This window comes from Salarias fasciatus, chromosome 20 (assembly GCF_902148845.1).
Source record: "Salarias fasciatus chromosome 20, fSalaFa1.1, whole genome shotgun sequence".
NCBI classification, from domain to species: domain Eukaryota; kingdom Metazoa; phylum Chordata; class Actinopteri; order Blenniiformes; family Blenniidae; genus Salarias; species Salarias fasciatus.
The window spans coordinates 2,054,177-2,080,937 of NC_043764.1; the positions used below are offsets into that span (position 1 = coordinate 2,054,177).

General features: G+C 49.5%; 3 protein-coding genes across 3 annotated transcripts; 1 reads left to right on the plus strand and 2 right to left on the minus strand.

Moving 5' to 3' along the window:
- Window positions 1–3,277: 3,277 nt before the first annotated feature.
- On the plus strand, window positions 3,278–11,195 carry LOC115408346 (uncharacterized). The gene is made up of 2 exons (XM_030119051.1): window positions 3,278–4,030; window positions 11,127–11,195. The coding sequence occupies exons 1-2, from the start codon at window positions 3,278–3,280 to the stop codon at window positions 11,193–11,195; spliced, it is 822 nt and encodes a 273-aa protein (XP_029974911.1).
- Window positions 11,113–26,761, minus strand: LOC115408348 (zinc finger protein 316-like). The gene is made up of 6 exons (XM_030119055.1): window positions 26,518–26,761; window positions 23,055–24,084; window positions 18,666–18,814; window positions 17,297–18,032; window positions 15,159–15,352; window positions 11,113–14,681 (listed from the first exon to the last, which is right to left on the minus strand). The coding sequence occupies exons 1-6, from the start codon at window positions 26,708–26,710 to the stop codon at window positions 13,261–13,263; spliced, it is 3,723 nt and encodes a 1,240-aa protein (XP_029974915.1). The 5' UTR covers window positions 26,711–26,761; the 3' UTR covers window positions 11,113–13,260.
- On the minus strand, window positions 17,132–18,874 carry LOC115408193 (zinc finger protein 316-like). Its single transcript, XM_030118816.1, has 2 exons — window positions 18,666–18,874; window positions 17,132–18,032 (listed from the first exon to the last, which is right to left on the minus strand). Exons 1-2 carry the CDS (start codon window positions 18,856–18,858, stop codon window positions 17,293–17,295), a joined length of 933 nt encoding a protein of 310 aa, XP_029974676.1. The 5' UTR covers window positions 18,859–18,874; the 3' UTR covers window positions 17,132–17,292.

The following is a 26,761-nucleotide window of genomic DNA, read 5'->3' on the forward strand; positions in this document are numbered from 1 at the left end:
CAGCCAGAGCGATTGGAGTTCTGCAAGTCTGAAAGTGTGATGATTCGGAGTGAAGCAGCCTGCCTTGCTACTTTGCGCATTTAATGCGGAATGACCGGACTTTGATTGTGGAGCTGCAGCAGTTTAGGAGATCAGAATGTCTGATGCTGCGCCGTTGAAGAGTGACGCCGAAGGGCCGTCAGCAAAGAGAAGCATTAAAATGACTCCTAAAGGCTTGGAATTTTACATCAAAGTGTGTCAAGAAAAGAGAAGTTCCAAATGTAGACAAGCCAAAAGGTACATGGAAAAAATCCGCAAATTAATGGAATCAAACGAAAACATCCGGTTGGTGAACTCTGAACTTTACAAGTTTATTTCCTGTTATCAAGACGCAACTGAAACGCATGAAAGCTTCATAAGCCTACCGTTGCCAGACGATGAAGTTGCAAAGCAGAAGGATTATTTCCAATCAAAAATGACTGTTTTTTGTGATTTCACCAGTGAAGTAAAAGCCTGGTTAACTGAGAAAGGACATCCGTTTGTGCTGCCGGATAAAGAAACTCCTGATGCGCAAAGTGTTGCAGATTGTGAGGAAATAAATCCTGAAGACAGTGTTTCCAATATATCGCGTGGAAAATCACAAATTTCAAAGTTGCAATCGCGGGTCTCACGGACTTCCTGCACATCATCTGCACGCATCAAAGCTGAAGCTGAGAAAGCAGCGCTGACGGAGCGCGTCGCTGCGCTCAAGAAGAAACATCAGCTCGAAGCTCAGGAGGAGCAGCTGAAGAGGCAAGAGGAAATGCTGAGAAGACAGGAGCAACAGCTGAGGAGACAAAAGGAGCAACTGGAGCTTGAAACGGAGCTGGCAGTAACAAACGCAAAGCTTCATGTCCTAGAAACCAACGCATCTCAGTGTGGCTCACACAGATCAGATGGCATGAACTCTTATTTTGAAAGAAACTGTCAAAACACGGAAAAGCTGAATCCTGATGCAGACACATTCGTTCCAACTAAAGATGAAAATCGCGTTGCGTCCGTTCCTGATTCTGTACCTCAAATAAAGACTGGCGGGTCTCAACAAAGGGCAGACACCCAAATGAACGAAGTGACAACTAATGTTGAGGTCCCGGCTCCATCGGTACGAACAAGGGATGAAAATGAAACAACACATCACGTTCAAGCTGAAAATCATCCAGACGACGTTGTCACCATAATGCAAAGGCAAAACGAGATCACTGCTTTATTGGTGCAGCAAAATCAATCCTCTACTCTTCCATCTAGAAACATTCCAGTGTTTGATGGAGACCCGTTTCAATACAGGTCCTTTATTAGAGCATTTGAGAATGGAGTGGAGGAGAAAACAACTAATTGGAATGACTGTTTGCACTTCCTCGAACAATACACCAGGGGGCAGCCGAGAGACCTGGTGCAAAGTTGTCAGCATTTACCTGCAGAACAGGGATATTGTAGAGCCAAAGATCTTCTTGCAGAACACTTTGGGAATGAGTACAGAGTTGCTTCTGCTTATATGGAGAAGATTCTTAACTGGACACCTATTAAAAGTGAAGATGTTGAAGCACTACAGTCATTTTCCCTGTTTCTGAGAGGATGCTCAAACTTAACAGAGCAAATGATGCACATGAAAGAGCTCGATTTACCATCTAATATGAGAAGCATCATTTTTAAACTTCCTTACAAATTAAGGGAAAAATGGAGAAGTGTTGCTTGTGATTTGCATGAGCGACGTGGTCAGAGAGCAGTTTTCACTGATCTTGTTACTTTCATTGAGAAGCAAGTTAAAATAGCCTCTGATCCACTTTTTGGTAACATCCAGGACTCACAATCCATCAACCCCAAAGCTTCCAATGCTAGTTCCATCAGGCAAAGACAGAAGGGAAGTTTTGCTACCAGTGTCACTGAAGTGCAAGATGCAGTTGTGTCTCAGCAGACAGGACATAAACCCAAATCACCCTCTGTTCAGAATTGTCTGTTCTGCTCACAAAAGAGTCATTCGTTGGATAAATGCTCACAGTTTAAAGTGAAAGCTCACCGGGATAAGATTAATTTCATAAAAGAAAAAGGAATTTGTTTTGGTTGCTTGAAAGTAGGCCACACGAGCAAAGACTGCAGGAGTCGTTTGGATTGCAGTGTGTGTCACCAGAAGCACCCGGGAGTCCTTCACATAGAGCGACAGGATAAAGGTACATCCTCGGCACATAGTCAAAGTTCTGCGAGCTCTCCAAGTGTTTCCACTGCTATGACTCAGACCTGTGGCCATATTGGGGCCGGTTGTGAAGATAATTCTATCTTTTCTATTGTGGCAGTTAAAGTCAAGAGCCAAAAGAGTAATAAAACGGTGCAAACATACGCTTTTCTGGATCCAGGAAGCTCAGGCACGTTTTGTACAGAAACACTGGCAAAAAGGTTGAACTTAAAGGGTAAAAGCACGAGTATTCTGCTGAGAACAATGGGCCAGAAGAAGGTTGTTGATACTCGGGTGTTGTCGGGACTCGAAGTGTCTGGTCTGGATGTGAATGATTTCATTGAGCTCCCAGATGTGTTAACGCAGAGGACCATGCCTGTTTCTGTGTTAAATGTCCCACGTCAAGAGGATGTAGACCGGTGGTCTTATCTAATGAATGTTAAGCTTCATGATATTGATGCAAACATCGACTTGCTTATTGGCACAGACGCCCCAAAGGTGATGGAACCTTGGGAGGTGATAAATAGCCAGGGCGAGGGTCCCTGTGCTGTCAGGACCAGGATTGGTTGGGTCATTAACGGACCGCTGCGTGGCAGAGCTGACAGTAAGAGCAAGAGTGGCTGCCTTACTGTAACAACCAACCGGATCTCTGTTGAACATCTGCAAGAAATGCTGGTTAAACAGTTCAACCATGACTTTAATGAGAGATCATCAGAGGAGAAGCTTGAAATGTCCAGAGAAGACATAAAGTTCATGGACATTATGAACAGTACAGCAGCATTAGTCAAAGATCATTATTGCGTTGACTTACCTTTCAGAGAAGAAAACCCTGTTTTCCCAGATAACCGCTGTGTTGCAGAACAGGGCCTGCAGTGCTTGATAAGAAAGTTTGACAAAAATGAGCATTTCAAAATGGAGTATGTCACATTTCTTCATGATATGATTCAAGGATGTGCAGAAAGGATGCCTGCTGACCAAATGATAAGGAACTTGACTCTGCTTTGTCTCAGAAGATTCAAGCTTTCAAAGTGGATCAGCAACAGCCGCAGAGTGCTGGCGTCAGTTCCAGAGGACAGCAGAGCAAAGGAAGTTATGGAGCTGGACTTGGATAAAGATCAACTTCCAGTGGAGCGAGCTCTGGGACTACAGTGGTGTGTGGAAACTGACAAGTTCAAGTTCAAGATCTCCGCCTCACAACAGCCTCAGACGAGAAGAGGCATTCTGTCAGTGGTCAGCTCACTGTATGATCCATTGGGATTTCTGGCTCCGTTCATCATGCCGGCCAAGCTGCTCCTGCAGGAGCTCTGTCGAAGAAACCAGGGCTGGGATGAAGCTATAACTGAGTCGTTTGGAAAAACGTGGGCAGACTGGCTTGAGGACCTCCACAGGGTGGCGGAGTTTGAGGTTAATTGCTGCTTTAAACCCAGAGACTTTGGCGACCACGTAGTTGCACAGCTGCACCACTTTTCTGATGCAAGTGAAGTTGGATATGGAACGGCTTCCTACTTGAGACTGGAAAGTGATGGTGAAGTTCACGTTTCATTTCTCTTGGGAAAGGGCAGAGTTGCTCCGCTCAAGCAGACAACAATTCCTCGCTTGGAGCTCACCGCTGCAGTTCTTGCTGTCAGAGTTGCAAAGATGCTGCAAAAGGAGCTGCAACTTCCGCTGAAGGAATCTGTTTTTTGGACCGACAGCACAACTGTCCTGAAATACATCTTCAACGAAACCAAGCGATTTCACACCTTCATGGGAAACAGAACTGCTTACATCAGAGAAGCCACATCTGTTGATGAGTGGAGATACGTGAGCTCAAAGGAGAATCCAGCAGATGAAGCATCCAGAGGCGTGCGAGCTGGGGAGTTCCTGAGAACCCAGAGACAGAACCTGGAATGCAAGACCAAGATGCAGAAAGAGTTGGAGGATGTCAACAGCCTCCTGAGTGAAGCGGGGGGCAACAACATCAAATCCAGCAAGGACCTTTCTTCGTTTGAATCTCAGCTGCAGGATACACAGACGTTGCCTCAAGAGGAGACTCTGCAGAAGCTCGGGCTGTCAGGCCGCCTCAGGCAGCTGGAGGAGCAGAACAACCTGCAAGAGATGCTGGAGGATGAGGATGAGAGGAGGATGAATGTGCAGAAGCATCTTGCCTCTCTGCAGGCCAACTGTGTAGCTCACCTCAACCTCAGGAAATGGCAGTGGTGGAGACTTCTTGCTGAGGTGAAACCTCTGCTGCAAGTGACCCGGCAGGAAGAGCGTCAGGAGCTGGAGAAAAACCGCTGTAAGCTTGAGGAAGACTTGACTGAGCTGAACGGCCGGACCGCAGATGTGCAGGCTCAGATCACTGAACTCCGAGCTCAGCTGAACAAGAAGGAGGAGGAACTGCTCGCTGTGTTGACCAGGATCGAGGAAGAGGCTGCAGCCCAGAAGAAGCTGGAGGCCCACATGCTACCACTCCAAGAAGATCATGGATGATGGAGCCTGGTTCAGTTGTTGCGCCTTCAAGCGCTGCTGGAGGCAGCAGCTTAGCATCATTGACCAACTTCTCTCTCTCTCCCTCTCCCTCCCTCTCCCTCTCCCTCTCTCTCTCTCTCTCTCTCTCTCTCTCTCTCCCTTCCAACAGAGACGTCCAAGAGAAATCACTCACAGAATAGCTATGCTAATAGTTTAGTTGGGGTAATAGCTCATTTTGAGAAGTAATGGTAATTGTGGGTTGTACACAATTAGGGGCCGGAGTGTTAGAGCTATTTATTAGTCTTGAAGTATTTTCTGAATATTTTCTTAATTATGTTTTGTTTGTGTAATTTCATATAGTGTTTATTTTGTTTAGATTTATTATTTGTTTATTTTGCATGTTTGGTTTGGGTAATTGGCACATTATTTTCTGTTAGGCTTGCTTTTGTAGAGTTAATTGATATCACCTGCACTTGGAGGTTATTTAAGGAGGTTGCAGGCAGAGGATCAGGGTGCACCTGGGTGGGGCTATGGTTTTTTACCAGCGCGAGAGAAGCAGCAGGAAGTGATCGCTCCAATTGTTTGCTTGCTTTGGAGAATAAACCATGACAAACCTCACTGGATTTTGTTGGATTATGATTTCTTTTGCCTGCGTAAACCACGACCCGGTGCACCAGTGGCAGTTTGAAGTTTGAGTTTTGATTTTTGATTTTTGTTGCATTTTAGACAAATAGCCACTACAGTGAATAAACTTTTAATTTTTATTGCAATTACTGTGTTTCATGCTTTCATTTTTTCCATTTCTTGTCTTCCTTTGGCTGTTTCACTCAATCTGTTGTAATTATTCTAGAAATGAGTGCCCATTGTATTCAATGGACCCCCACTGCTTAAATTGACTTGATTTTTTATTACACTACTTTATCTCTTACATTTTACTCTGAGAAACCTCTCTGTATGTTAAGGTATTCAGTTCAGTTCAGTTCTTTATTGAACATTAAAGCATTATTACATAAATATATTACATAAATACTGTGCATGTTCTGACTGCAACAATTGCTCCTCCAGAAACTTTTTATCGCCATTTTTGTGGGAGGGAAAAAAGCAACCATTCCAAGGTATGTGGGTCTGAGCAGCTGTGAAAGTCCAACTGAATAATTTGAATTGGAGAAAAAATGTTTAAAACACTTTCTTATTTGGCATTATTTCTGTTTTGGCAGAAACATTGATTTCGATCAGCGGTTAAGGGACCATCTAGAATTTACAGGACGCTGGAACAGTGAAGACAAATGCCATATCCAATAAATTTGATAGGAGACAAATGAAGGTTGTGGTGATTATGGTGACACTGCAGTGAATCCCACTGGTGGTATTACGTTTTCTTTTTTTTGTGTTAGTTTTTTTTTTTTTGGTGTTTATCTTCACTGTTGCAGCGTCTTGTAAATTGTAGACGGTCCCTTAACCCCACAGCAGGACCGGCTGCTTGTAGAAATTAATATTGTTTCTGATGCTTGTTATACAGATTCTTTTAATAAAAATGAGCTTGTAGCATGTAGTCCACCTCACAACGATGGGATGGAGGCGCCCTTTGTAATTTACTGACGTTTTGTGTAAGAGTTATTGAGACTGAAACTCAGCATCTGTCAACTAAAAACATGCTTTGTTTTTTCTTGTCTGTGAGACCTAAACAACCATGACATGCCATGACAGCGTGCCGAGGACAGAAATTTTACTGTCTGCTAACAGTAAAAGCCATAACATAACACATATTGTCCCATCAGTGATGACAAGCAGGCCTTGAAGTCAGTGTATTTACACTGGATTCCACAGCGCCCCACTGCTTCTTGCCCCTACCGGAAGTCAGCGCCGATTTGCCATGGCGCCGCTGCTGTCCGCCGAGCAGTGAGCGGTCGAGTAATTCTATACGTCATTGGGCGCCACGGCGGCTCTCTTCTTCTTCTCCTCCTGCTTTTTTGGTGCTCCTCCTCCTCTTCTTCGCTGGTTCCAGCCGTTAGAGCGCCACAGCGCGTTATGGAACCACAGCGCCTCCTCCGGGACAGGCGCGTATTACAGCAGATCACAGAGTTTCAGCGGCGAAAACATCATTATACTTTCTTTAAATTGAATTGACGGTTCCGAAGGTTTAGCTTTTAATTTACGTTATTGCTTGGTCAAATTATGTAAATAATTTACTGTGTCTTCTTTTAGAGTTGCAGAATCAAAGCACTCAGACATTATCCAGTCTTCTGAAGTTCCACAATTTACTTAAAAAACATTCTCCGTGGTTGACTTTAACCTAAAACAGCATCAAACAATGATCCACCAGATTTGGCTCGAATCCTCAGCTGTCTGCAGGAGAAAAACTCTTTCCTTCCTCCTCCGACAGACTAAACCTGAGCTTTTCTCCTGCTTACACAGCAGAGAAGGGCCTGGCTGAGATGAGAGGTAGACAGTATTATTAATTCACCCAAAGGAAACAACAACCTTAATATTTCTCATCAATAATCATTTAAATTTGTATCAATGAAACAATTTAAAAGTATTTTCTCAATTGGCTCCAACAGGCTCTTTAGCCAAAACCGAAAGAATTTTTACCAAGAAACAACTAACTGTCCACACAGAGACGCCGAGGAGGGAAATGTCATTTTCATCAGGAAGAAACCTGCAGAACCACCAGGCTGAGGACGAGGTTCTCTGCAGAACCAGGCTGAGGACGAGGTTCTCTGCAGAACCACCAGGCTGAGGACGAGGTTCTCTGCAGAACCACCAGGCTGAGGACGAGGTTCTCTGCAGAACCAGGCTGAGGACGAGTTCCTGTTCTTGACGATCGGTGTCAACATGAACCTCAAACACAATCACGAGTTCAACATTCTTTATTTCCATGATGTGAACAATAAAAGTTTAAAAATGGCAGGAACCTGAACATGACAGTAAAAAAATGTGAAAAAAAACTTAATACTTTGGTGAAATTTAAACCGAGTGTTGGATTTTTCAAAATAAAAGTGCAGTGAACTCGATGTGCTTCTAAAAGAAGTAAACCTGTGAGATGAAATGTGTCTGAATTCCTCGGTGTCTTCTGCGAGTCCCTCAACGTGATCTAAAACCTTTCTACAGTAAAATGTATTCTAAAGTCAAGGCCGCGGTCTGGTCACTCTGCCGGCTCCGTCCAGTCCGCCGCCGCCGCCGCCACCGCCACCGCCTCCTCTGAAGGCGACTCTGACTCCTGTCTGCTCGCCCAGCTGTGTGAACTCTGCGACGGGGTGTCCATTGTGTCCGTGTCCGTCCGCAGATGGCGGAAGCGGCGCCACAGCAGCCGCTCCTCGCGCCGGACTATGTTCACCGACGCCGCCACCGCCGCCGCTTCCTCCTCCTCTGAGGGGAGCTCCGACCCCCGTCTGCTCGCCCAGCTGTGCGTCCTCCGTGACGGGGTGTCCATTGTGGACGTGTCCGTGTCCGTGTCCACATCCGTCCGCAGATGGCGGGAGCGGTGCCGGAGCAGCCGCTCCTCGCTCCAGAGTATGGCCTGCTGGGACTCCGTGAATATCTCCATGGCGGCGGCGATCAGTTGCATGTTGATGAAGTATTGGGCGTATTGGAGAGACGGCGGCGGCCAGTCCACCTGAGGGTCGCTCTGCTTGCTCTCGTCGTCCTGAGGCTCCTCCTCCTCCTCCTCCTCTTCCTCCTCCTCCTCCTCCTCCTCCTCCTCCATCACAGGCTCCAGGCGCGACGTGCCGGCCCGGCTCTGGCTCTGGCTCTGGTTCTGGCTCTGGTTCTGGCTCTGGCTCTGGCTCTGGCTCTGGACGAGGCTCATTTCTTGAGAGCAGAAGACAGAAAACCTCGCTGAAGCTCCGTTCACTCAACACTTCAAATAAAAACTTTCCGTTTCAGAAAAGTTTCCCGTTTTCATGTAAACAGCAGAAACCCTGAGCATGTGGTTCTCACGCTGGACCACCAGGCGGCGCTGTTGGTTTTTCTAAGACTTGAACCATGTTAAAATCCAGGATCTCTCCCCAAAAGCTCCTCGTTTCCACCATGTCAATAAAACACAAAGAATTTTGCAAAAACAGGAAGCTTCTTTCAAAAGATGCTCAAATCTCAGCTAATCAGATTTTCATTTTCCAAATAAAACAGCAAATGAGAAGTTAAACCTGCTCATCAGCCAGTCTGACTCTGAAGAGAAAATCTGGCTCATTTGTGCCTCTCAGACTCAGACCTGTTGATCCAGAGCCACGTGCACGCGCGTCTCAGACCTGATCTCCGTGCGTTCCTCTCCAGCAGCCCCCGCTGTCGGTCCACCTCCCGCTCGAACCGGACCCAGGTCTGCTCGAACAGCCGGTAGATTTCCACCGCGGCGCAGGTCAGGGTTCGGTTGATGAACTGCCGGAGGCGCCGCGCGGAGCTCATGGTTCCTGGAGACCGGGGAGAGACCGGGGAGACCGGGGAGACCGGGGAGACCTGGGAGACCTGGGAGCGACGACCGGACGGAGCGCCGAACTCCAAACACTGCGTCCTGACGCACAGGTGAAGCTCCACAGCGCGCGCTCCCACGCACCGGCTCGTTAAAGACAAATGGCTTCAGCTGCGAGCTTTGAGCCGGAGACTGGACACATATGGTCCAATAGCTTTAATCCCGCGGTCATTCAATCCAGAAAAATATCTAAATATGAAAAAAATTCTATATATATATATATATATATATATATATATATATATATATATATATATATATATATATATATATATATTCTGAGGTGAATGTCAGGCTTTTCAAGAAAACACCAATTCTGATAGAAAATTTAAAAAAAAGAGATTTATCAGAAAGAAGTTAAAATTCTGAGAAAAAAGTCAGAATTTCAAATAGAAAAATCAAAATTCTAAAGGTCAGAGTTCTGAGAAAGATGAAAAACTAAAGATTTATTCTGAATTGCAGAGAAAAACGAAGATTACATACACAGAAAATGCATCTAATCTGTGAAAATGATTCAAGTTTTCATACATTTTCTAAAAAAAAAATAAAAATAAAAATAAAGCCAGCTCCTAATATTACATTTATATTTTGAGCAAAGAAGTTACAGAAAATCAGAAACTATGGCTAAAACTGATTATTGGAATCTGAGAAGTTTCTTTTATCGTCCTATTCCAAAAATAATTTAGATCATGAAGGAAAAAAAAAATCAAAGGTCAAAGGTCAAATTTATTTATATAGCACATTTAAAACACAGTAGCCACTGCCCAAAGTGCTGCACAAATTTTAAACAAGCATTAAAATATAACATACAAGAAGGAAAGAAAGAAAAAGAAAACTATTTAAAGAATAAAAGGCACGCCGTCTGGCTCAGGCTGTGCTGGAGGCCGATGTGAAAAGGTGGGTTTAGAGCTGTGATTTAAACATTTCAGTCGAGGAAGCAGATCTGATGTTCAGAGGGAGACGGTTCCAAAGCTGTGGTCCCGCGACTGCAGAGGCTCTGTCGCCTCTCCTCTTTCACCTGGAGAGGACATGCTAGGGGTCGCTGGTCACATGACCTCAGCGCTCTGGCAGGTCTGTACAAACAGCGTTTCTGTCAGATACCGGGCGCGAGGCCATTCAGAGATTTAAAAACAAGCAGCAAGATTTTAAATTGGACTCTGAAACAGACGGGGAGCCAGTGGAGAGACTGCAGCACAGGAGTGATGTGATCAACACGCCTCGCCCTGTCAGGAGGCGGCGGCGGCGTTCTGTACCGGCTGTAGCCGACGCAGGCAGCAAGCAGCCAGACCAGTGTACAGCGAGTTACAATCATCCAAACGTGATGTGATAAACACGTGGATTAGTCTGTCCGACTGCTCGGAAGGCAAGTAAGGTTTAACTTTAGATATCAGTCGTAGCTGGAAAAAGCTCGTTTTAATCACTGAGCTGATCTGCTGAACAAAGAAAAGTGTCGACGCTTCAGTCCTGAACTGTTTTCCAGTTTTTAGATATAATTTTGAATTTGATCAAAAAAATTTTTTTTTACAAGTTTATAAAAAAACACAGCTTGAAGGGAGCCGAGTCGAAAAAATGAATGATTTCATAAAGTGGAATATTGAGAATCAAATGGTTCCTGTGAAGAGAAGCTTTCTTTTGTTTTTTTTATTTTTCTAACACCTAATTGAACTTCTCTTCATTCATTCATTCGCGTCGTCTTGCTGCTTCTTCTTAAAATGGAAACATATTTTATTACATTTTCATTCTCAGAACTAGAATTTAGAACCTTCAGTGAGTTTTTGTTGAAGTTTGATTTTCTAGTTTTCTTCTTAAATGCAGTATTTTAGTGTTTCTGGTGGATTGACTCCCTTCTGAAGAACAGCTTACTGAATTTAGCCGCTCTGCCGTTTGATTAAACCTCCTCTCGTTATATTCAGCCTTCAGATTAAGACAGAAACTCATGAATATTTAATAACATTTTATTCAGGAGATGAAAACATGTTTTTTTCTCACTTCTCTCATGGATCAGAGGTGAAGCTGCACCGTCAGATGAAAACACAGAACTCTTTATTATCGCGTCACTTTATTCAGTGGAGAGCGAGTCCAGAGTTTCTCTGAGGACAACCAGAAGAGTCCACGGAGCCGCGGGACAGACGGGACTCGTCCGTCCTTCTGAGACATTCTGGGAGCGGCTAGCCTCACCTGGTCCTCCACGGCCGCGGTCCAACTCCGGTTCCTCCGCCGGGCCTCGCAGGTTTCCATGGAGACGGACCCTTTTCAGAAAGTTCCATTTTCAGCCCGAAACGAGAGGAAAGTTCTGCGTTTTCATGTGAAAACGTCGTGGTGTGAACGGACCTCACTGCTGCATTAAACGTCTGACAGTTCGCTGTGACTGGACCTTGGCTCAGGCGGTGCAAACATTATTTTATTTCTCGTTGTATGGGGTCAATTTTCTTGAAATTTTATTAGATTGATCAAGATTCGGCTACAAAACACATCAATGTATCCTAACTTTCCCGGCCACAGCGGTCCAGATCCGACAGAACTCTGCTGTTCATGGAAATGTCTTCTCTGTGGGAAAACCCGCCGACTGGGAGACGATGAGAAATGATTAACGTTGCGAGGTTCCAGATGTTTCCAGCGTGATGTGGCGTTACGATCAGCTCAGAACGGAACAGAGCTGGACGTCTGCCGGTCCCCGAGCTGCAGATGAGCCCAGCTTGTTGGTTTACCATCTCCTCCGCAGCATCGCTTCAGCAAACATCGACATCCTCACAACATAACGATGTAGTTCACTGCCAGGCCTTCAGATGGCGCCGTCACTCTGCCACACACACTCCAAATGGAGAAGAAGACATGGAGCTCATGCAGCATGCCGACGTCAACAACAGCAGACGATCTGGCCTGATTCAATGAAACAGCAGGAGGAGCTTCAGCAGCAACAATCAGCTGATCGATCAGCTGATCAGGAGTTTGACTGTCCAGGTCAGACCAGCATCAACCTGCAGGCTGTTAGCCTGTAGCCGGTAGCGGTTAAGCTAGCCAGGCCGCTACCTTGCCAGGCCATGCCAGGTATAGGAGCCAAAGCATGAGACAAGGTTTACAACGGACATTTGGACATTTATTGATTTAATTTATGTTATTAAGGATCTGTTTCATACTTCTGGAATCTATATTTAGAGGTGTAAGATCAGTGTGCTGTTGTTTTATTTGGATTGTTTGTTTACACTGCATACTGCAGAGGGTGTGGATAGAGTGTTAGGAATGTTTTTTTTGATAAGTTACGTTGAGAAAAGTTTTATTTACTTCAGATAATTCTGATTGGAATAGCGTTGTGACGTTTGATGGAACCTCCCTCGGAGACTCACGGAGGGGTTACAGCGGCGGCCCGATGGCCGGTGACGGGTCTGGCGTGTGTCGGCGTATGCGGGGACGGAGGCCTCAGCTTTCTTCCCGCAGCTGGAGCATGAATGAAGTTTACTGTTGGTGACAGTTACCCTACAGCTCCTGTAAGAAGATCGTCTTGTGGATCCAGAATAAATTTCTTCTGATTTCTTCACTACGTGGGAGTGCCGTGGAGGTTTAACGGCCACCGGAAGCTGCCATGGCAGCGCCGGTAAAGTAAACATTACCCGGCGGACCGTCGGCGCTCACACCAGGGATCATGTCTGCTGGTTCAGACGTTCAGAGGGTCGAAGTTTCTTCTGCTGCTTACTGTGGTTTGAAACAGGAGTGGGCGGAGTCACGTGGTGCAGCGTCTTAAAGGGACATGAGCACCGCCCACCCTCACCGCCAAAATGGACTTTTGTTTTCATTTTTTAAATAACCGAACGTACCGACATATACCACAGAATGATGACCGCTATTGCAGTAAATTTCGGTACATCGCCCAGGCCTAATGTGACCGTGTGACGGTCGGGAAGCGAGTCTCGAGGTCAGAAACACATTTAAACTGACTTCCTGGAACCTGGAACTCTTCCAGACGCTCGTCAGAAAAATCTACTTTTCTGAGCCTCACAGGACACTGTGGACGCCCTGGACGCCACACAGTGGACATGCTGGACGTCCTGGAGACGCCACACGGTGGGTATGCTGGACATGCTGGACGTCCTGGACGTTCTGGACGCCCTGGACACTCTGAACAATCTTCATGCCCTGGACTGAGGAAACTCCTCTGAACTCTTCACTCTGTCTCCACGAGCAGGACGTCCGGGACGTTGTCCTCGCTGCAGCTGCCTGGCGGATTCTCGCAGGCGTGTTTCTTGTTGTGGACGAACAGGTGTCCGTACTGGCTGAAGCTTTTCCCGCACGTCTTACAGAAGTACGGCTTCTCGCCGGTGTGCGTCCTGACGTGGCAGGACAGCGAGCTCTGCTGGCGGAAGCTCTTCCCGCAGGTCTGGCAGGAGTACGGCTTCTCGCCGGTGTGGATCCGGACGTGGCGCAGCATGTTGCCCTTGTCGCTGAAGCTCCGCCCACAGACGGCGCAGGCGTGCGGCTTCTCGCCGGTGTGAGTCCGCATGTGGCCCAGCAGGTAGCTCTGCTGGCCGAAGCTCTTCCCGCACGTGGCGCAGGCGTGCGGCTTCTCGCCCGAGTGCGTCCTCATGTGGCGCGCCAGCTTGCTGAGTCCGCCGAAGCTCTTCCCGCACGTGGCGCAGGCGTGCGGCTTCTCGTCTCGGTGGGTTCTCATGTGACACGACAGGTTGCTCTTGTCGCTGAAGCTCTTCCCGCACGTGGCGCAGGCGTGCGGCTTCTCGCCGGTGTGGGTCCGGCTGTGGTACAGCAGGCCGCACTGCTTGACGAAGCGCTTGCCGCACAGCTGGCAGCAGAACGGCTTCTCGCCGGAGTGGGTCTTCATGTGGTTCCACAGGGAGCCGTGCTGGCCGAAGCTCTTCCCGCACACACCGCAGCGGTGGGGCTTCTCGCCCGTGTGGGTTCTCTTGTGGACCAGCAGGTGTCCGGGCTGCCGGAACCGTTTCCCGCAGGTGGCGCAGGGGTGCGGCTTCTCGCCGGTGTGGGACCGGGTGTGGATGAGCAGCGCTCGCCGCTGGCCGAAGCTCTTCCCGCAGGTCCTGCAGAGAAACGGCTTCTCGGCCGCGAGCGTCCCGCCGCCGTTCTTTAACTGAGACGCAAGCTTCAAGTCGCTCCCGGCGCCGCCGAACTCGAAGGGCCGTCTGTCCGCGGGGTCAGGGGTCAGGCGCCGCTGGGCTCCAGAAGCCGGAGAGGCGAACACGGCACTGCCGGGATGCGTTCTGTAGTTCGATTCCCGGTTCGGACTCGGGGCTGCGGTGGAGCAGAGGTTCTCGCCGTCGACGTCGCTCTGATAATTACAAAACGCCTCCAGGAAACTCTGAGCGAGGCGCCGCTCGTCCTGGAAGCCGCAGAGCGGGTCCGGGCTGCCCGTGACCTCGGGAGCGTCGGGTTCCTCCTTGACGAGCGGCGGCGCTCCGTCACGGTCGACGGTGACGACCCGGATCTGTCGCGGCTGGGCGTCCTCGTCCTCTTCCTGTTTGACCTGGGGAAGCTCCGCCTCCTCCTGGGCGGAGCCGGACTTCCTGTCCGGGCTGCAGAGCCGCCTTTCTCCGGTGGCTCGCCGCGCCAGACTTTCTGACAGGAAGAAGAAACACGGGTCACAAGAGGCTGGTGTTCAGCTGTCAAGATGCTCCAACAAACGATTCAGCAAGTCACGATCAGAGCGGTGAAACACAGCAAGGACCGACAATCCTGTAAATGTCCAAATATTTCTGTATACATTGTGCCTAAAGCTGCATTTATTTATCCAAAACAAGCAGATAGTCTGCTGTCAAATGTGATTTATATCTCTCACTTTTGGAGGAGAAGCCAGCGGAGAGGACAGTAACCACACAAGGTGGCATCTATTCGGACTAGAACTCCAGTTTTTAACATCTGCTGTGAGGAGCAGCAGACCAGCTTCCGGTGCACCAGTTAACAGGGAAACCAGTCGGTCCGAAACACCCACCTCCGCTTCAGGAGGATTTCCAGGTGAAATTTACAAAGATTACAGTTCCGACCACAGCCTATATTAACGTGTTGGATAAGTGAGGATGTCAACATCAGACATACCGATTCTGTGTAACTTTATTTCAGGCGTCCAGCTGATTTCCAGCAATCTGCGCTGTCGATCGATCTCCTCCTCGTATCGGATGATAGTTCGCTCAAACACGGCGAATATTTCCACAGCCGCTGCGGTTAATCTCTGGTTTATAAACCCTCTTAAATCCTGACGCGGACTCATCTTTTCGGCGACAGAGGACATGCTTTAAATGAGAAAAACGACAATGACACCAAACAGTCCGCTCGCCCATGGAAAACCAGTCTCTTCTTCTCTGTTTGTTTGGAGGCTCGTCAGCAGTGATTCACACGCGAAGCGCCACCTGGTGGACAGCGGCAGATGACAGCAGGCTGTTCATCACTACGACCACTCTGCTCACTACACGTGTTTTATAGGATTCAGTGTAATTAAAGAGAAAGACCAGGAGTCATGAACACACGTGCTTAATTAATCCCAGGGGTAAAATGATTGAAATCAATGGACCAGTTTAAGATTTTGTGTCTTGCCCACATTTCATTGATGATTTTTTTTCAGTTAAGAAAAAAAAGGTGATATTTGAGGATGGTGGAGTTCAGTCTCAGAGCACAGCGCCACCTGCTGTTCATTTCCCCTGATCAGTAATCAATACCAGAGCAGATCAGCCTGTGGGACCAGCTGACGGATGCAGGGCTTCCAGGCCGCTGTTATCAAACCTCTTAAAGAAAAACCTCTTCATTTATTTGGGAGATGTTTTAGGGAGTTACGTGTTGTGGGCGGGGCCGGGAACGCGCAGTGGGCGGGGTCAGACGTCCGGCACAGTAAAAACAGTTCTCTATTAAAACATTTCTAACAATGGAATGGATGGATGGATGGATAGATTGATTTCTAACCACTGCACAGTAATAAACTCATCAATAAGAATGTATTTTGTTTACTTAAATCATTCATGGCGTAAATATTTTTTGACAAGATATAAATCTAATCAAACCAAAGTTTATCTATAAAGTGCTTTTCTACCAGTGGAAAGTTTGCAAAAATCTTATTGAATGATGTTCTTTATTTTCATAACTATCTACACTGGCCTTTTTCACTGGCAGCAATAAAACTATAAAAGAACACTTACGGGACCGACTGTAGTGGAGTAAAAAGTCTGATGTTTTAGAATGTAGATTCTTCAGAGTGGTGACCCTTTGACCCTTTGAGCTTCATGAGGTCCTCGCCTGACCCGGTTTCCGTTTCCCAGCTGGAGCTCGTCTGGTTCTGGCCTGCAGGCGTCAGGCTGGTGAACAGCGGCGGTTCGGTTCAAGCTGTGACCGGCGGCGAACGGAGAACAAGGCCGTGACCTCTGCTCATGTTTCAGAGGCGAGTCGGACACGTCGACGGAGTTACACCGTATTACGTCTGTTTGGAGTGTGGAATATTTAGACTTCAGCAGATTCACTGGGATTTTACAATCCGCTGGTCAGCAGTTAGAACCAGATCCAGACAGGTCGAGGGACTGAAACATTTTTCACGGAGGTCAATTCGACTCCGGTTCTCGGACACGGAGAACCGTCTCTACAGCAGACGCTTCCGCTTTTTCAACTGTCCTGGATTCTGAATTTAAACGTGTCAAACGTCACAGTGTGATTTATTTAAATAAGCTTCTTCTTCTATTAGGAGGCTCATGATCACTGACTCGATGTGAAGCGCCCCCTGCTGGACAGCAGCTGTAACAACACATTTATCACAGCTGACTTTTCTCACTTTCACTGTTTTTTCTAATCAATCCATGACTGAACTTTAGCTCAAGGCAAAGGGAACATATGCTCAAAAAGCTGTGAATGTTTTTCTCTTTTGAAAATGTGTCTCGTGTGTAATGAGGATAAAAATCAAGGCTGAAGGAAAAACAAGCAGACATAAAGGAGGGAATAAAAAACCACACAGCACCACCGCGGAAAAAAGCCAGACTCCTGATCAATAACTTCACAACTCCAGAAGACAAATCAAACACTTTGGTCCTGGTTTGTTTTATTTTCCCACAAACAGACGCGGCTTCCTCTTCCTCTGGGCTGTTTCTCCAGCAGCGGAGCGGCGGACGCGTCTCCTCTGGACGGAGGTTCAATAAATAAAGAGGCAGAAGCGCCGCGTCTCACTGCAGCGCAGAAAACCCAGCCGGCGGCGGGTTCACTTCCAGCCCGGGGCGTCGGGCGCCGCCCGGGCGTGCCTCTTGCTGTGGGTGAACAGGTTCCCGTACTGCCGGAACGTCTGTCCGCAGGTCTTGCAGGAGTAGGGCTTCTCGCCGGTGTGGATGCGGCGGTGCACCAGCAGGTGGCTGGGCTGGCGGAAGCGCTTCCCGCAGACCTCGCAGCAGTGCGGCCTCTCGCCGGTGTGCGTCCGGGTGTGCAGACACAGCGACCGCTGCAGCCGGAAGCGCTTCCCGCAGGTCTTGCAGAGGAACGGCTTCTCGGCCGCGACACCTCGCCGCTCGTCCTGCAGCTGGGACACGAGCGCCAACTCGTCCCCGATGATGACGAACTCCAGGCGGTCGTCGTCGTCCACGTTGAGCCGCCGGAGGATGCGGGAGGGGGCGGGGCCGTCCGTGTCTGTCCCCAGACGTGATTGGCCGGGCTCCAGGTCCCCGCTGGATCCGGAGGCTCCGCCCCCGAGCGGACCCTGGAGCATGAACTCCTCCGTGAAGCCCTCGGCGAGCTGCCGGTCCTCCCGAGCGCCGCGGCGTTCCTCCAGGTCCGCGGCGATTTCTGGAGCCTCTGCTTCCTCTTTGATCCACGGAGGCTCCCGGTCGTCACAGTCGATCCTCACCTCAGCCTCCACCTCCTCCTCATCCTCCTCTTCCTCTTTCAGCTGCACAGCTTCCTCCTGGTCCCACAACTCGTCTTCTTCACAGACAGGCTGATCTGCATTTTCTGGAAACAGATCAACAGAATAAGACTTTGTGAGAGGAGCCGATGCTGCTGTTCATCTGGAGCCCACGCCTCGGGAGGAAAGACTGCAGCGCATTTTCATATCAGTGAGGAAAAGACTCTTCAGAGAGTGACACTGACTTTTTTTTCCTTTTGTTTGAATCAGGAACATGTTGAATCCGAGTGATGCTGAAAAACTAAATCACTGTATTTGTCCCATGAACTGTGTGTATATACATATATATACATAAATAATGAAAAATAATCTATTTTCATGTCATATTTACAATTCACCATATTAAATATTCAACATGTGCTTTATTTTGTTAATAACTAGTTTTTTTTTCAATTAAATAAACCTTAACATTCGAAATGTACATATAAACCTCAACATATCAGTCATTCCAATTCACACTTCAAGCAGCAGCAACCAGTCCACGCTTTGACTCGCAGCGACAAAACTTCCGCTGACGTCACTGGTCACCAGTTAACACGGGGTCCAGTCGATCCGCATCACCGGTTTTCTTTATAACGTCCAGTTTGAATCAACATCCAGTCGCTTTACCACAAAATAAAAAACACAAAACCCAACATAAGTTCGCGTGTTGATTCAAACAGCTGAACGCGGACACGTACCGATTCTGTGTAACTTTATTCCGGGTCTCCAGCCGACCTGCAGCAGCCTCCGCTGCCGCTCGAGCTCCTCCTCGTACTGAGCGACGGTTTGTTCAAACACGGTGAAGATCTCCGCCGCAGCAGCCGTTAGTCTCTGGGTGATAAAGTCTCTGAAATCCTGAACAGGACTCATAGTTTCAGCAGGAGAGGACATGTTTCACTTCAGAAGCGTCCCAGACGAAATCAATGCGGTCCTACTTCCGGTTCTTCAGACGTGATCCGCGCCCCCTGCTGGTCAGGAGGGCGAACTGCACGTGAACCGAGGCCGCTTCTGCAGGAAGTCACCCTGCCTTTCCAGAAGCTTTAAGACATTCACGTTTTCTTTCTTCCATCCTTTGACGTCGTGTGGTTTCTGTCATTCAGACCAAAGAGAAAATATTGATAAATTGAAGACAACCTGAACAAAAAACCAAACAGAACAGAAATGTGGCAGATAATCTGCTAGGTTTTATTGTATAAAGAGCATTTAGATAAATACAGGTTATAAAAAAAGAGATCCACCATATTCCTCCACTTCTTTGATGAAGATTTTAACATGAGGTTTTCTCACAAACTTTGTTAAAGTCAAAGAAGGATCATGATTGATGCAGGGCGCCGTGTGCTGTGAGGGACGGAGCAATATGGACGAAAAAGACAAAAACAATCAGTAAAGTGTGATCAATAAAAAAGGTCTGGCTCAAAATCACCAACAAACTTCAACACAGGCACTTTCATCAGCCGGCAGAGGAAAAAGGCCTTTAAACAGGAAACGTTTGCAGAGATCAGTCAGCTGTGATTTCAGTCCAGGCTGAGCTGGAGGAGGTCGGAGCAGAGCAGTGACGCAGACGTCCACAAATCCGTCCAACTAACAGAACTAACAGAAAGGAAATGTGACTCCGTTAAAAGCCCATTTTAAAGTCCATTAAATGTGATTCTCAAGTCACCTGACTCCACAAACTGACGTCCAGAGAAAATAAACTGCATTTTTAAAACGTCTCTCTGAAGAATCCTCCATTCGTTCGTCTGAGACGAATCGTTGACATTCAAATAAATAAAACATGAATAAATACAGAATTAAATAAGACGTTTTCATTTCCCCACACGATGAATTCATGTACGGTGGATTCACAAGATCAGTGTTCCTCAGCGGTTCATACAGCTCAACGTTACAGGAAACCTTCTCGAAAGCTGGAAGATCAGTCCGGTCTGGTCCGGTCCGGGTCCGGTCCGGGTCCGGTCCCGTCACGGTGCGGCACCACACGGAAGAACTGGCCTCCAGTGGTGTGTGTGTGTGTGAGAGAGAGAGCTTTCAGAGGATTATTGTTTCAGGGTTTGACCAACAAGCTCCGATTTCTCTCAGCTTATTAAATAACGAGTCTTTACTCCTGATATACCGAGTTCTCTTTCACACTGATTTCATCCTTTAACCGCAGAACGTTTTCAGCCGTTCATTCACTTCATCTCAGTTCACTGAGTCACAAACCGAAGCCCAGTTTCCACAAACAGAGCTGCAGACTCACAACATGCTGAACCAGATGTTCCGTGACGAAACCAGGACGTGAAGTTCACTGCAGTTTCACTCCATCCATCCATCTTCCACCGCTTGTCCGGGGCCGGGGGCAGCAGCCTCAGCAGGGATGTCCAGACTTCCTGTCCCCAGACTTCCTGTCCCCAGACTCTTCCTCCAGCTCTTCCAGGAGGATCTGATGCCGTTCCCAGGCCAGCCGAGAGACAGTCTCTCCAGCGTGTCCTGGGTCTTCCCCGGGGTCTCCTCCCAGTGGGACATGCCCAGAACTCCTCCCCAGGGAGGCGTCCAGGAGGTTCCATCCTAAAGAGGAGCTGAGCCTCCTCACTGCTCCTCTGGATGTGGAGGAGTAGCGGCTCTACTCCGAGCTCCTCCCTGGTGACTGAGCTCCTCCCCCTGTCTCTAAGGGAGTCCAGCCCCCCTACGGAGGAAGCTCATTTCAGCCGCTTGTATCCGGGATCTTGTCTTTTCGGTCATGACCCAAAGCTCATGACCATAGGTGAGGGGGGGAACGTAGATTGACCGGTAAATCCAGAGCTTCGCCTTTTGGCTCAGCTCCTCCTTCACCACGACGGACCGATACGACTGATCACTGCAGCCGTTGCACCGATCCGCCTGTCAGTCTCACCTCCATCCGTCCCCCACTGTGAACAAGACCCCAAGATACTTAAACTCCTGCACCTGGGTCAGAGTCTCTCCACTGACCTGGAGAGGGCAGACCACCTTCCTCCGGTCGAGGACCATGGCCTCGGATTTGGAGGTGCTGATCCTCATTCCTGTCGCTTCACATTCAGCTGCGAACCGCCCCAGTGCATGATGGTCCAGGTTCGATGAAGCCAACAGGACAACATCATCTGCAAAAAGCAGAGATGAAATCCTGTGGTCCCCGAACCGGACCCCCTCCGGCCCCTGGTCCCTGAACCGGACCCCCTCCAGCTCCTGGCTGCACCTAGAAATTCTGTCCATAAAGATTATAAACAGAACCGGTGACAAAGGGCAGCCCTGCCGGAGTCCAACATGCACCGGGAACAGGTCCGACTTACTGCCGGTAATGCGGACCAGACTCCTACTCCGGTCATACAGAGACCGGACGGCCCTGAACAAGGGGCCCCGGACTCTGTATTCCTGAGGCACCCCCCCACAAGACACCACGAGGGACACGGTCGAATGCCTGGTCGGGCGAACTCCCACAAACCCTCGAGCACCCTATGGAGGGTCTAGAGCTGGTCCAGTGTTCCGCGAGCAGGACGAAAACCGCATTGTTCCTCCTGAATCCGAGGTTCGGCTATCGGTCGAATCCTCCTCCCCAGACGCTGGAATAGACTTTCCCACGGAGGCTGAGGAGTGTGATCCCCCTATAGTTTTAAACAGGGGGACCACCACCCCGGTCTGCCAATCCAGAGGCACCGTCCCCGACCGCCACGCGATGTTGCAGAGACATGTCAACCAAGACAGTCCCCGCACATCCACAGACTTAAGGTACTCAGGGCGAATCTCGTCCACCCCCGGTGCCTTGAGACCGAGGAGCTTACCGACCACCTCGGTGACTTCAGCTTGGGTGATGGACGAGTCCGCCTCTGAGACCTCAGCCTCTGCTTCCTCCACGGAAGACGTGGCGACGGGTTAGAGGAGGTCCTCGAAGTCTTCCTTCCACCGTCCAACAATGTCCCCAGTTGAGGTCAGCACCTCCTCCTCCACTGTAAACAGTGTTGGCGGAGACCTGCTTTCCCCTCCTGAGGCGCCGGACGGTTTGCCAGAATTTCTTCGAGGCCGACCGGTGGTCCTCCTCCATGGCCTCCTGAACTCCTCCCAGACCCGAGTTTTTGCCTCCACAACCACTCGGGCTGCAGTTCGCTTGGCCTGCTGGTACCTGTCAGCCGCTTTGGGAACATTATGAGCCAACAAGACTCCATAGGACTCCTCCTTCAGCTTCGGCAGCCCGTACTTCTGGTGTTCACCACCGGGTTCGGGGGTTGCCGCCACAACAGGCACCAGAGAACTAGCCTGGCCCTCCAGACGGTCTCTCCATGCTCAGGGCTTCATGGGGAACCAGTCTGGGACGGCGCCGTTTGAATCTGACTTCTGCCCGGCAAACTTATTCCAGGCCAATCACAGGCCACGAGAGGCGGGAGTTAGCGTTGCGTCATACGATACCTCCCCCAAAACAATCTTGATGGCGGCCGCAGCACGGCGACGTTTTATCACGGCTCTGTCTGAAGTTTTGAACGAACTGAATTTGGAGCTGAAACCACAGCGAGAATCTGCCCTGAAGGCTTTTCTTTAACCCCCAAACTCCACCGGACGCCAAAGCGCCGCGCCGCGTCCCAGAAGCGCCGGTGTTACGACGGATCACCAGAACGCAGGCGTGCGCCACGGCGCGGCGCTGCGCTCCTGGTGTGTGTTGGCTTCAGGAACAAGACGCCGGCGCGGCGCTTTAGCGTCCGGTGGAATTTGGGGGTAAAACGGACGTAAAACTACCTGCCATGATTCCATGTTTTGGACGACAGAACGACGACAGCGAAGCTGCGTGCGGCGCAATGGGGCTGCGTCACAGCCTTGTTTCTTGGATTGGTTCTCTCCGCTCAGTAGTCCCGCCTCTCGGTGCCAGTTTGAAATGCTGCCCCAATGGCGCCGCCAGGCTACCGGAGACCTTACGACCACGGCTCCGGGCAGCTGCTTCGACGGATAGACCAGTTCTCCTGAGGAACGTGTTGAGCAGCAGAGTATCTGCCTCTAGACGCCGCCCGGCGGCGGCGTTCCACTCCGGTCTGTGTTTATATCCACCTTGCAGGAGAACCAGGAGAACCGCTTCACAGCAGAAAGAGCCGGAAGCGGAGGCTCAGAGCCGCGGCTGCTCGCCGCAGTGCTTCTTCCTGTGGACGAACAGGTTCCCGTACTGGCTGAAGCTTTTCCCGCAGGCGGCGCAGGAGTACGGCTTCTCGCCGGTGTGCGTCCTGACGTGGCAGGACAGCGAGCTCGGCTGGCGGAAGCTCTTCCCGCAGGTGGCGCAGGAGTACGGCTTCTCGCCGGTGTGGATCCGGACGTGGCGCAGCAGGTTGCCCTTGTCGCTGAAGCTCTGCCCACAGGTGGCGCAGGCGTGCGGCTTCTCGCCGGTGTGCGTCCGCATGTGGCCCAGCAGGTAGCTCTGCTTGGTGAAGCTCTTCCCGCAGACCTGGCAGCGGTGCGGCTTCTCGCCGGTGTGCGTTCTCATGTGGAACAGGAAGGAGCTCTGCACGCTGAAGCTCTTCCCGCAGACGCCGCAGGCGTGCGGCTTCTCGCCCGTGTGAGTCTTCATGTGGCAGGACAGCGCGCCCTGCTGGCGGAAAGCCTTCCCACACGTGAGGCAGGAGAAGGGCTTCTCGCCCGTGTGAATCCTCTTGTGGCGCAGCAGGTTGCCTCTGTCGCTGAAGCGCTTGCCGCAGACGCCGCAGGCGTGCGGCTTCTCGCCGGTGTGGGTCCGCATGTGGCACAGCAGGTTGCTCTGCTTCCTGAACGCCTTGCCGCAGGTCTGGCAGGGAAACGGCTTCTCGCCCGAGTGGGTCTTCACGTGGTACAGCGGCGCCCCCTGCTGGCTGAAGCTCTTCCCCAACGTCTCACACAGAAAGGGGTTGTCCTGGGGGCGGGGCTGGGGGCGGGGCCTGGCGTCAGGGCAGGAGCTCAGGAAGGGTTCCGTGAGCGGTTCGTCCTCCAGACGGACCGTGATCTCCGGCAGCTCGGGTTCCTCTTTGACGCGCGGCTGGGGGTCAAATTCCTCTTCCTCCGCTTCTTCTTCTTCTTCTTCTTCCTCTTTGATGTGCGGCTCGTGCCGCTCCGGACTGGACTTCCTGGACTGCAGCCACGCTGGCGTCTCACTGGAAACATGCTGCGCTGGACTTTCTGGAGAAAAATACAAAAACATCAACCAAAAAAAAAGTTAATTCCAACTCTGAAATATGAAAATTCAACTTGAGAATAAATGGCTGCCGACGTTGGCATCATAAGGCCCGGGGGCCACATGTGGCCCGTCAGCGCTGCCTGGCCGGCCCTCAGGGTTTCACCAGGAAATTCTGAATCAAATGAAATTCACTGTAATTTTTGCCTTCTCTTTTCCTTTTACACCTGCAAAGGTAACTGTTTCCTGTTGCTCCTCAGTACGTTACTGGTCACATGAGCCATCTTTGCTACACAGCAAAAACTGGAGTGTTGAAATTTCAGGGTTAAACATTCCTGAGTTAATTTCAACTCTCAAAGTGTAATTTTAACACATTCTGATTTAAACAGTTTTAAAGGGGCTGTATCATGCAAAATTCACTTTTTGTATGTTTTAACCTTGTTATATAGTTATATTCTCACCAAAAACACCCCAAAAGGTTTTTTTTTTTCCTTCGTTTGAGCTTTCCTCCTTGTTGTGCTGTTCAGAGAGGCAGCCCCTCCCGCACTGTGAAAACGCTCTGTTTTCCCACGTTCACGTCACACGGAGGAGACGGCTCCCCTGAGCCCCCCTCCCGCAGGCCCTCGGCAATCAGCCTTGCTGCTTTTTTCTAACTCTGATTACAGAGATAAACTTTAACCATCGTCTGAAAGCAACAGTCAAGCAAGAGCAAGAGTCTGGAGGGTCTGAAGGGTCTGAAGGGTCTGAAGGGTCTGAAGGGTCTGGAGGGTCTGGAGGGTCTGAAGGGTCTGGAGGGTCTGGAGGGTCTGAAGGGTCTGGAGGGTCTGGAGGGTCTGAAGGGTCTGAAGGGTCTGGAGGGTCTGAAGGGTCTGGAGGGTCTGAAGGGTCTGGAGGGTCTGGAGGGTCTGAAGGGTCTGGAGGGTCTGAAGGGTCCGGAGGGTCTGGAGGGTCTGAAGGGTCTGGAGGGTCTGGAGGGTCTGAAGGGTCTGGAGGGTCTGGAGGGTCTGAAGGGTCTGGAGGGTCTGGAGGGTCTGAAGGGTCTGAAGGGTCTGAAGGGTCTGAAGGGTCTGAAGGGTCTGAAGGGTCTGGAGGGTCTGCGCTTGGTGAGTTTCTAACAGGAAAAGACGTTTTTGCGTGTAGAGAAGCTAGAGCTAAAGAGCTAAAGCTAGCTAGCGTATTTGTTTTGAAGCTCTGATTGGTTGAAGTTCGCTGTCAGTCAAAGTCCACAGGGGGAGAGGCGGGATTTTCAGTGAAACGGAGCGTTTTCTCTTCCGGGTTTCAGAATTAGCCCCAGAAAATCTTTTATTTCACACAAAATGACTTTTCCTTAGCGCCAAAAATAAAGTATGACCATGTTAATGCCATTTCTAGGGTTTGGACGAGCTAAAGAAGCAGGATACAGCCCCTTTAAGTGTCGGAGTTATTTGACAGAGTTGATCAAGAAGTGAGTTAGTTTAACTCTGCAGTCGTCCCACAATCTGGAGGTTGTGAGTTCGATTCCTGTCTCCCACTGTCTGCATGTCGAAGTGTCCTTGGGGAAGACACTGAACCTTGAATTGCCCCCACATGCATTGCTTTGGACAAAAGCGTCTGCTAAGTAAAACTGTGAATGAGTTAAAGTAACACTACCTAAATAGTGTAAAGAAACTCAGAGCAGTGTTATTTGTCAAATCTCTCAGTGTTACTTTATCACTGTTTATTGAGTTAAAGGATGAACTCTGGCATAGTGTTAAATGTTTAACTATTTTGAAAGTGTTATTTTAACTCTGGAGAGCGTGGAGCTATACAAACCCTGAAAAAGTGTTAAAATCAACTCTGTGAGAGTTAATTCAACACTGCTCTTTTTGCTGTGTAGCAGAGCTACAGATCAGGTTAGGTTAGATCAGGTTAGCTCATGAAATCTGATTTTCACAGTGGAAAAGTAAAGATGTTTAAATTAAAGATGCTTAAAGTAAAGATGTTTAAATTCGGCCAGAGTCTACAGGGATCTGCTCATGCGCACCAGACCAGGACCCGGCGGACGGACGGATGGACGGACGGACGGATGGATGGATGGAGCAGAATGTTTCTGAAGCAAAAAAAAAAGTCTCACTAGTTTAGTGTCTGTAAACTGATCAGTCTGTAACTGTAACAATAAATAGATAAACAGTAATAGCACAGAGTTTCTAATAGGCCTGTTTAGAGGTGCAAAGACTGGCTAAGAGGACTTTGGTTAAAAACAAATAACTATTTTCCATCCCTGCGTCCAGTAGCAGGAGCTTCCGGGAGCACCAGATAACACGGGCACCAGTAGATCGGTAACACCTGGGGTCTGCTCCTCGAGGTTTCCAGGTGAAACAAACCAAATCCAGCCGTTTTTCTTCCCTCCAGAACCGACATGAAGGCCAGCACGAGTCCCGTCCGTGTGCGGATTCAGACGGTTTCACGCGCTGACTTACCGACTCGGCTCAACTTGAGTTCAGGTTTCCAGGTGATCTCCAGCAGTTTGCGCTGGCGGTCGATCTCCTCCTCATACTGGACGACAGTCCGCTCAAACGCCGAGAAGATTTCCACCGCCGCGGCGGTGAGTCTCTGGCTGATGAAGTCCCTGAAATCCTGAACCGGACTCATCCTCACTGCGGGAAATGTCATGTTTGGAGAGAAGCAACGCGCAGCGGACCGGAGAGCGGCTTCTTCTGTCCG

Excerpts from the sequence above, each read along its gene's own strand:
- LOC115408346 (XM_030119051.1), top strand. The coding sequence starts at position 3,278 with ATGGAGCTGGACTTGGATAAAGATCAACTTCCAGTGGAGCGAGCTCTG. Across the intron at positions 4,031-11,126 it reads CAGATGAAGCATCCAGAGGC|ATGAAAACACAGAACTCTTT; the intron begins GTGCGAGCTGGG and ends CTGCACCGTCAG.
- LOC115408193 (XM_030118816.1), bottom strand. The coding sequence starts at position 18,858 with ATGTCCTCTCCTGCTGAAACTATGAGTCCTGTTCAGGATTTCAGAGAC. Across the intron at positions 18,033-18,665 it reads AATAAAGTTACACAGAATCG|AAAATGCAGATCAGCCTGTC; the intron begins GTACGTGTCCGC and ends ATCTGTTTCCAG.
- LOC115408348 (XM_030119055.1), bottom strand. The coding sequence starts at position 26,710 with ATGACATTTCCCGCAGTGAGGATGAGTCCGGTTCAGGATTTCAGGGAC. Across the intron at positions 15,353-17,296 it reads CCCGACGCCCCGGGCTGGAA|CATGTCCTCTGTCGCCGAAA; the intron begins GTGAACCCGCCG and ends TCTCATTTAAAG. Across the intron at positions 14,682-15,158 it reads AATAAAGTTACACAGAATCG|AAAGTCTGGCGCGGCGAGCC; the intron begins GTATGTCTGATG and ends TCTTCCTGTCAG.